We start from the raw sequence: 10,000 nt of genomic DNA, 5'->3' as shown, positions 1-10,000 counted from the left end.
CAGCCAATCACGATGCAGATTGAGGGACGGCACGGGAGAGGGAGAAGAGCTCATCACTCCCAGTACCCAATGTCAGACTGCAGTATCAAGATGGAGAGGCCATCCTGGGAGGCTCTGAGGGCCCTAGGGGTGGTGGAAGGGGCTGGACCCAGCCTTGGTGCCTACGCTCCTGGGTACGTGCTACTTGGTTTGGGCCTCTGTAGCGGTTCTCTGTCTCTTTATCTGCTTGTGTATGCATGTGTAACGAAGGGGAGATTAATAGTGACCCAGTTATATTGAATCAGTGAAGTACAGCGATTGAGGCTCTGGGTTTTGTCATTTAGAGCAGCAGAACTGGTTCTAAATTGAACCAGGTTGTCTCAGTCGCGACCCAATCAGGGGCGGACTGGGACCACACACCGAACATTTATTCTCCCATTATTAGTCAGATAATGATTGTTTTGCTGAAAAAAAAATACAAGTTAGACAGGCCCGACAGGCTAAAAATAGACCGGTCCATCTGGCATTTGCCCAATATGCCAGATGGCCAGTCTGTTCCTGGATCCAATATTCGCATAGCTAAACCCAATATTCGCATAGCTAAACCCAATATTCGCATAGCTAAAAATAATCGTCAAATACAATCTGGAAAACAATTTTTAATGCTAAATTGATAGTAAATGTAGCAGTTATATGACAAGGGAACGACATTCCCACCTCTTCCATTGTCAATAATAAAATGTTGCCCAAATCCTTGATGAAGAGCCTAACAATGGCAAGAGACCCCCCCCCCCCAAATACAAAGGCCTTTGAAGCCCCCTTCATCTGTGAAGAGGTCATTCAAATACAGTACCCTTTGGATTCATATCTATTTTGAACTGATATGCAGCAAGGACACTTCAGTTGTAAATTACCTCAATAAGAAACAATATTGTTGCTTTGATCACATCAGAAGATATCCTCCTCAGAATCTCTAAAATACAACAGCCACAGGACAACTTTGTTTGGATGTTATAAAGGACCATTCGCCAAAACTTAAACAATGTAGCTAGCTAACAACCTTCTTTTCCACATGGAAAAGATTGTGGATAGAGACTTGCTAGCTACATTAGCTAGCTAGCTGGGATTTTCTACAAGGAATCTGCCTCCCGAAAAAAGCTTCTCCCAAGTAGGTGACACTTACTCCCGTTGCCTGCTTCACTGCTGCTTGGATTCCACCTGGCGATCTGTTCTGGCCTGTCTCCCCCCGCCACACTCCCCCTCTCTCCTGAGCTTTTGCTCGCCTCCAGCCTGCACACACAATTGGGGCGATTGACTCTGAACTTACAATAGCTAGCACCAAGTCGTTATATTTTTCTCTGGTGCTTTATGCTATTTCCCTCATGACTCCTGCGTGCTTTGTTGACTATGAACTTGCTTGTTAACCCAACTGTGGGACAGACTACAGTCGTGGCCAAAAGTTTTGAGAATGACACAAATATTAATTTTCATGAAGTCTGCTGCCTCCAGAATGTTATGAAGAGTGATCAGATGAATTGCAATTAATTGCAAAGTCCCTCTTTGCCATGCAAATGAACTGAATCCCCCAAAAATGTTTCCACTGCATTTCAGCCCTGTCACAAAAGGACCAGCTGACATCATGTCAGTGATTCTCTCGTTAACACAGGTGTGAGTGTTGACGAGGACAAGGCTGGAGATCACTCTGTCATGCTGATTGAGTTTGAATAACAGACTGGAAGCTTCAAAAGGAGGGTGGTGTTTGGAATCATTGTTCTTCCTCTGTCAACCAGAGCTCTGATATCTGCTCTGATATCTTCTCTCATAAAAGCCTGGGTTTTCTGAACATGAGCACTAGAAGCTTATTACCTAAAATGGATCAATTGAAAGTGTGGGTTCATGTTTTGATGTCTTCACTATTATTCTACAATGTAAAACAAATTGTAAAAACAAAGAAAAACCCTTGAATGAGTAGGTGTGTCCAAACTTTTGACTGATTGCTGCACCAGCAACCAGCGACCCATTCAAACCTCCTGCGACCAAACTTTGGGTCGTTACACACCAGTTGAGAATAGCTGATTTAGAGTATAGCCGTGAGATGTATCATACAGAAGTGGTATTAGAATTGAATGGAACCACTGACTGGAACTGATATAATGTGTAAAACATAGATTTTACAGCTTGAAATGCCGATGGTGTGAAAGCTATGTTGTCATATGTGATGACCTCATTCTCCCCAGACCTTACTACGATGACATGCCCCTCCCACCAGAACTGTACGCAGCCAATGGATACCTCTCCAGTGTTGCCTACAATCTGGAGGACCTTAACAGGATAGAGTATGTTGACGTGAGTCATTCTATATGCTTTCATATTAGTATATATTTATTGATTTTATTTGTCAGTTTAAAAAAATACATACAGCGCATTCGGAAAGTATTCAGACCCCATGACTTTTTCCACATTTTGTTACGTTACAGCCTTATTCTAAAATGGATTAAATGCAAAAAAGATCTGCATCAATCTACACACAGTACCCCATAACGACAAAGCTAAAACACGTTTTTCAAAGTGTTTACAATACAGAAATACCTTATTTACATAAGAATTCAGACCCTTTGCTATGAGACTCAAAAATCAGCTCAGGTGCATCCTGTTTCCATTGATCATCCTATAGATGTTTCTACAACTTGACAGGAGTGCACCTGTGGTAAATTCAATTGATTGGACATGATTTTGAAAGGCACACACCTGTCTATATAAGGTCCCACAGTTGACAGTGCGTGTCAGACCAACAACCAAGCCTTGAGGTCGAAGGAATTGTCCATAGAGCTCTGAGACAGGATTGAGTTGAGGTACAGATCTGGGGAAGGGTACCAAAAAAATGTATGCAGCATTGAAGCTCCCCAAGAACACAGTGGCCTCCATCATTCTTAAATGGAAGAAGTTTGGAACCACCAAGACTCTTCCTAGAGCTGGCCGCCCGGCCTTAGTCAGGGAGGTGACCAAGAACCCGATGGTCACTCTGACAGAGCTCCAGAGCTCCTCTGTGGAGATGGGAGAAGCTTCCAGAAGGACAACCATCTCTGCAGCACACCACCAATCAGGCCTTTATGGTAGAGTGGCTAGACGGAAGCCACTCCTCAGTAAAAGGCACATGACAGCCCACTTGGAGTTTGCCAAAAAGCACCTAAAGACTCTAAGACCATGAGCAACAAGATTCTCTGGTCTGATGAAACCCAGATTGAACTCTTTGGCCTGAATGCCAAGCAACACTTCTGGAGGAAACCTGACACCATCCCTACAGTGAAGCATGGTGGTGGCAGCATCATGCTGTGTGGATGTTTTTCAGCGGCAGGGACTGGGAGACTAGTCAGGATCGAGGGAAAGATGAACAGGGCAAAGTACAGATTCTTGATGAAAACCTGCTCCAGAGTGTTTAGGACTTCAGACTGGGGTGAAGGTTCACCTTCCAACAGGACAATGACCCTAAGCACACAGCCAAGACAGCGCAGGAGTGTCTCTGAATGAAGTCTCTGAATGTCCTTGACTGGCCCAGCCAGAGCCCGGACTTAAACCCGATCGAACATCTCTGGAGAGACCTGATAATAGCTGTGAATCGACTCTTCCCATCCAACCTAACAGTGCTTGAGAGGATCTGCATGTGAGAAACTCCCCAAATACAGGTTTAGCTTGTAACGTCATACCCAAGAACCCAAGAAGACTTGAGGCTGTAATCGCTGCCTCCTTTACAGAGTAAAGGGTCTGAATACTTACGTAAATGTGATATTTTTATTTTTGTAATTTTTTATACTTTTGCAAAAAAAATCTAAAAACCTGTTTTTACTTTGTCATTATGGGGTAGTATGTGTAGATTGATGAGATTTTGTTTTTAATAAGTCTGTAACTTATTAAAATGTGGAAAAGGTAAAGGGTTCTGAATACTTTCCGAATGCACTGTATATACACAGTACATACATCTTTAAAACATGGGACCAGGATTTTAATCGTGGTCCCTGCTATCTACAGTATCTAAGACTTGTGGTCCCTGATATCTATCAAAAACGTGGTCCCTGGTATATATCAAATACTTTTGGCCCCTCATATCTACAGTATCTAAGACTTTTGGTCCCTGATATCTACAGTATCTAAGACATTTGGTCCCTGATATATATCTAAGACTGGTGGTCCTTGATATATATATAAGATGTGGTCCCTGATATCTAAGACTTGTGGTCCCTGATATCTATCTAAGACTTGTGGTCCCTGATATGTAAGACTTTTGGTCACTGATATCTAAGACTTGTGGTCCCTGATATCTATCTAAGACTTGTGGCCCCTGATATCTATCTAAGACTTGTGGTCCCTGATATCTATCTAAGACTTGTGGTCCCTGATATCTATCTAATCCACTCCTTATGTTCACCTACCTATACTGTTTTAGGATCCAGAGCGCTGTCTGATTGGTTGCTGTAACACTGATAATGATGAGCCTAGCAGCTTCCTGAGCCAGGTACTGTAAGAAATAAAAAGATAGACCATGTGTTCAAAGCTACGTAATTTGTCTAAGACATTCAACTACCTATAAAAAACAATGATAGTCATATACACATGTCCTAAAATGAACAGCAACAACAACCAATGGTATTCATTGTGTCTTCCATCCTCTCTATTTCAGAGTGAGTATGAGGGCCACTGGCTGGACAGGCCTATGGGCTACCTGCCCCTGCACGAGCTTGACAGTGGCCTGGGCTGCACTGACGGCAGCCTCCACCAGGGGGACCTGTCTGACCCAGAGACAGAGGAGGGGGTAGAAGCCCCTATGTCCTCTCCACCAGGACACACCAGCCGGGGAAGCTCTCCCTCCTCTGAGTCCCTGCTTTCCTCAGAGGTCAGTGACTCTGGCTTCCACAGCGTCAGCACAGGGGAGTTCCGCCACTTCCAGAAGATTATAGATGGGAGGATCCACAACTACCGGAGCCGCGTGGTCCCGCGGGAGAAGAGATCGAAGTCTCGCTGGGACCTGGAGTCCATCCCTGAGACCCTGACCTGTGACCCCCAGACAGGCAGGGCTGCAGACGGAGATCACACTTTCATGAGCCACCAGTGCACCATGGGTGGTAGCGCCATTCAGGTCCGCGAAGCCATGAGCTCCCAGCAGAGCAGGCATGGCACCAGGTCTGCTGCCTCCAGCTGCCGTACTGAACCCTGCCAGAGGAGAGCGCTGATGCTGAACCAGCACTCCTCCGAGGACCTCCCCAGCCGCAGCCACACTGTGCATGACTTATCAGACAGGAGACGAGCCAGTCACCCTGGCCTGCCCGCTGGGAACAATGCCACAGGGATATATAGACATGTAGACAGACAACTGCCCAGCAACCCAAACCACCTAGCCGTGCCCACTGAGAACTCTGGCACAGGACAATACAACAGGGGGTTCAACACAGACATCAGTGAGAAGAGGAAGCCTCAGAGCAGCCATGTGGAAGGCCCCTGGCAAGGACTATATGTGGAGGACCACAGAGGCAGTATGGCCAGTGAGGACTATAACAGTCAGAAACAGTGTCTTTCCAAGAGTCCCTCAAGGAAACGGCCTGGGAAGCAGCTAGCAGACTGGCGTCAGTTTGCAACACTGGGACATCCTCAAATTGGTGGGGACTGGCCACAAGCAGACGGCCCCTGCGGCCCCCTCTACAGCACGCTGGACGGGCTCTCTGCCCGCTCCAGGAAGGGTCTCTCTGGGAACCCCCGGGCAGTGAGGAACCAGCTCCTGAAGGCCAGGGCCTCCCGGCTGGCTGACGAGCGCAGTGAGGTCACCACGGACGAGGAGGCCCGCGGTGATGTCTGGGCAGGCCGCTACTGGAGTAGGACAGAGCGCCGGCGCCACCTGGCGTTGGCCCGGGAGCAAAGGCAGAGGAAGCTGAGCCGTGGTGGGCCTGAGGGAGCAGCAGAGGACGGGGCTGGAGGAACAGGGGGTGCAGGGGGGCAAGGGGGTGCAGAGGGCCCTGGAGGAGGCTGCAGCACAGTGCTGGAGCTCAGCCACAGGAAGCAGAGCCGTCTGAGGAACCATAAACTGCTGGATGACTGGACCACAGTGGAGGAGCTGCTGACCCACGGTACCCGTGTGGGGGAGGGGGACAACACCCTCTGTCACAGCCCACTGCTGTCAGTCACTACAGTATAATGACACAGTGAGATAAGGTGTGTATGAGTGACTGAAGAGAGTCAGTGATATGACTCCAGTTTGACTACATCTTGTTCTCCACACATGTTCCTGGAAACAACCTAGAGTAGTAGTTGTCTAATGGTCTGGACCAATGGCAGTACGATACAACCTAGAGCAGTAGTTGTCTAATGGTCTGGATCAATGGCAGTACGATACAACCTAGAGTAGTAGTTGTCTAATGGTCTGGATCAATGGAAGTACGATACAAACTAGAGTAGTAGTTGTCTAATGGTCTGGACCAATGGCAGTACGATACAACCTAGAGTAGTAGTTGTCTAATGATCTGGACCAATGGCAGTACGATACAACCTAGAGTAGTAGTTGTCTAATGGTCTGGACCAATGGCAGTACGATACAACCTAGAGTAGTAGTTGTCTAATGGTCTGGACCAATGGCAGTACGATACAACCTAGAGTAGTAGTTGTCTAATGGTCTGGACCAATGGCAGTACGATACAACCTAGAGTAGTAGTTGTCTAATGGTCTGGACCAATGGCAGTACGATACAACCTAGAGTAGTAGTTGTCTAATGGTCTGGACCAATGGCGGTACGATACAACCTAGAGCAGTAGTTGTCTAATGGTCTGGACCAATGGCAGTACGATACAACCTAGAGTAGTAGTTGTCTAATGGTCTGGACCAATGGCAGTACGATACAACCTAGAGCAGTAGTTGTCTAATGGTCTGGACCAATGGCAGTATTAAACAACCCAAATGGCAGTTTTCACTGGTCCCTCTAAAGCTAGCTGAGTGGGTTTTGGGTAAGCTACGGCACGAAAGATATAGCTGTGTTTTGATGGCACACTCTTAGAAAAAAAGGTGATATCTAGAACCTAAAAGGGTTCTTTGGCTGTCCCCATAGGAGAACCCTTTGAATAACCCTTCTGGTTCTAGGTAGAACCCTTTAGGTTCCAGTTAGAATCCTTTTGAGTTCCTTGTAGAACCCTTTCCACAGAAGGTTCTACCTGGAACCCAAAAGAGTTCTAACTGGAACCAAAAAGGTTTATCCTATGGGGACAGCCGAAGAACCCTTTGGAACCCTTTTTTCTAAGAGTGCGGTGACTCATTTTATCAATAAACACTTTTCACAATTAAATGCAACTTCATAAGCTTTTTTTTCCCAAAGAGTGGATATCACCATATCAATGTACTTCAACAAAGCATGTCATTTATTGGAAATAATAAAATATCATTGCATCACATTTGGCTACAGAATGTAGCTCAATATGGCCTCAATTTAACACCACAGCTGTAGTGATACAGACACTTTGTATTTTAGATGAAAACTCAGGTAGTAGATGATGTGTTGTTTAACTACAACGCAGGGACAAGAGTTCCATCCTGCTCACATGAGAAATGCACTTTCAACTTTTGGCTTTTTCAAGATGCGTAATATATCTGTGAGTTTGTAAACTACTATTAGTAGGTGTGTGTATTTGGTTGAATGTCTTTTAGGAAACAGAATTTTAGAGAGCCTATCAGAGACCATCAAGTTGGGACCATGGCCCATGATAATCGCTAAAGTGTATCTACTATCATGTGTAATGGGATATTCACCTCATGATAAGTGATTAAATTGTCAGCATTTTTTTTTGGGGGGGGGGGGGGGGGGGATCAATGTCTGGTCATGAAATATTCTGTTCTATTTTCACACATTTTTTTACAGCCTGTTTTGACTAAGATGACAGAGTACCTTTATTACCAGCATGTAGACTATCCTCAATATAAATCTGCCAACTGGACAATGACAGCACTATTATGTCACCTCTTTCACTGGGCTTGGAGTCACAGGACTGATTTTACCCTGACACCACTGTTTCAGACATTTGTGAACGCTAAGTAATGTGTCAAGTCAAATGACATTTTATTTACAGTGCATTTTACACGCCTCAACACACTTTACAAGAAAATAAAAAAACATAAAACATAAAAAAAGAGACATGTCAAAACATTCAGAGAAGCGTCACCTGTGCTTTCGTTTTTCCTGATGATGATGACACCTTGGCGTTATGATGCAGTAAGAGAACCTCTGATTAGTGTTGCATAATATGAAACAAAATGTCTCACTCTTTTCACATAAAACCAACAGAAAACCGTTCATTTACAGATACAAAATATGATCAAATCGTGTGAACAATCATCAAACGATATCAAAAACATGTACTAGCCTCGAATTTGATCTCCTGATGCTTTCCATTTGTCACAGTGGATAAGCCCTGCTGATACAGATAAGTGGATAAGCCCTACTGATACGGATAAGCCCTTCTCGAAGAGAAATCTGTGGATGTGATGGACACCAAACATGGTTGTTATTATGAATACTATATTTTGAATGCTCTAATAAAATATGCTGAAATGCATAACATCTCCTGACTTTTGTTTGAATTCTAAACAACATCCCTTTTTCCTGAATCCAAATGTTACTCTGCCACCAATACAATTGCAGTTTCCTCCTCACTATAAACTGCCAAAGGGATTTCAGAGGCTACATGTTGACAAGAATAATCTATTAATATCCCCAATTATTTGATGTATCCCTTCGGGAAATGACATTTATACTCACATTTATACTCTGCAGAGTGATTTTTGTATTCAGTTAAGAGTGACAATGTCAATTTCTGAAGTCATTGTCAATTTTATGGAATGAGAGTTGAAACTATGGCCTACTCCATCTATTCAAACACAGCCTACATATAGTCACCTTCCCTTCACATTATTGAGGGATGTTATGGCGCAGTCTGCAACACACATTTGTACCAGTAGGGGGCAGACAGACACAACTCTTTTTTTTACTAAACAAAGTTCACCCTTTTCATACTAGGTAAATACTTAGTTAAATGAATGTCACCACGAATTGAATATGTTTTGTTGTGTGTTTAGACCTTTATTTGGATAGTCCATCTGTAGATGCTCTACAGACTACCTACAGCGTACTATCAGTAACATTGGCTCCCGAGTGGCGCAGCGGTCTACGGCACTGCAGACCCTGGTTCAATTCCAGGCTGTATCACAACTGGCTGTAATTGGGAGTCCCATAGGGCGGCGCACAATTGGCCCAGCGTCGTCCGGGTTAGGGGAGGGTTTGGTTGTCATTGGAAATAAGAATTTGTTCTTAACTGGCTTGCCTAGTTAAATGAAGGTTAAAATGAACATTTATTCTAACCCGAACCTTAGTCCTTAGTTGTGGTTGATAGTTTGAGCATCTATAGACCATTGATAGATGCTCTATCCAAATAAACTATCCCAAAGTATGACCCTGGATTAGATGATAAATCAAATGCAATTAATACATGCATTTTGTTTTTTATGTTACACTTAATTTGGATAGTCCGGATCTTCCATCTGTAGATGCTCTACAAACAAAGGTTAGGGTTAGATATAAAGCAAGATAAGGGTTAGGGTTGTTGTAAGGGTTAGGGTTGCTGTCATCATTACAGCTCTAGGGCCAGTGTTGGGGGTAGTGTTAGTGTTAGGGTTATCGTTACAGCTGTAGGTACATTGTATTACTATTCTAAGGTTACCTAATTCAGTGTGTAACATATAGAATATTGACGTAGTCAGCATAAGCTTGAGAGAATCACAGAGAAAATACTCTGGGTTAGGGGATTCTCTCAAACCTCTGACAAACTATGAACACCACAGACTCAAAGAAACTAATGGAGAGGTGAATAAGTATCTCATTTTCGATCATTTCAGAAAGAGAAAGTGATAGAGAGAGAGAGAAAGAAAAATCAGAAAGAGAGCAAAAGAGATCAGAAACATAGAGAGAGGGATCTAATTGAGGTTATGAAGTTTTAGG

General features: G+C 44.2%; 1 protein-coding gene across 1 annotated transcript in view; it reads left to right on the top strand.

Annotated features, from left to right (window-relative positions):
• LOC106566463 (uncharacterized) overlaps positions 1-8,564 on the top strand; it is a 10,620-nt gene extending 2,056 nt beyond the window's left edge. The window contains exons 2-5 of the mRNA XM_014134526.2: positions 1-173; positions 2,217-2,325; positions 4,421-4,489; positions 4,655-8,564. The exon at positions 1-173 is cut by the window's left edge and continues 69 nt beyond it. Of these exons, the coding sequence (XP_013990001.1) occupies positions 1-173; positions 2,217-2,325; positions 4,421-4,489; positions 4,655-6,160 (1,857 nt within the window). The 3' untranslated portion in view covers positions 6,161-8,564. The remainder of the gene's footprint in view (positions 174-2,216; positions 2,326-4,420; positions 4,490-4,654) is intronic.
• The last annotated feature ends 1,436 nt before the right edge of the window (positions 8,565-10,000 follow it).

The sequence above is a fragment of the Salmo salar genome, chromosome 13 (genome assembly GCF_965601325.2).
Source record: "Salmo salar chromosome 13, fSalSal1, whole genome shotgun sequence".
NCBI lineage: Eukaryota > Metazoa > Chordata > Actinopteri > Salmoniformes > Salmonidae > Salmo > Salmo salar.
The sequence above is the reverse complement of the archived record's forward strand: the minus strand, read 5'-3'. Positions and strand labels throughout refer to the sequence as shown.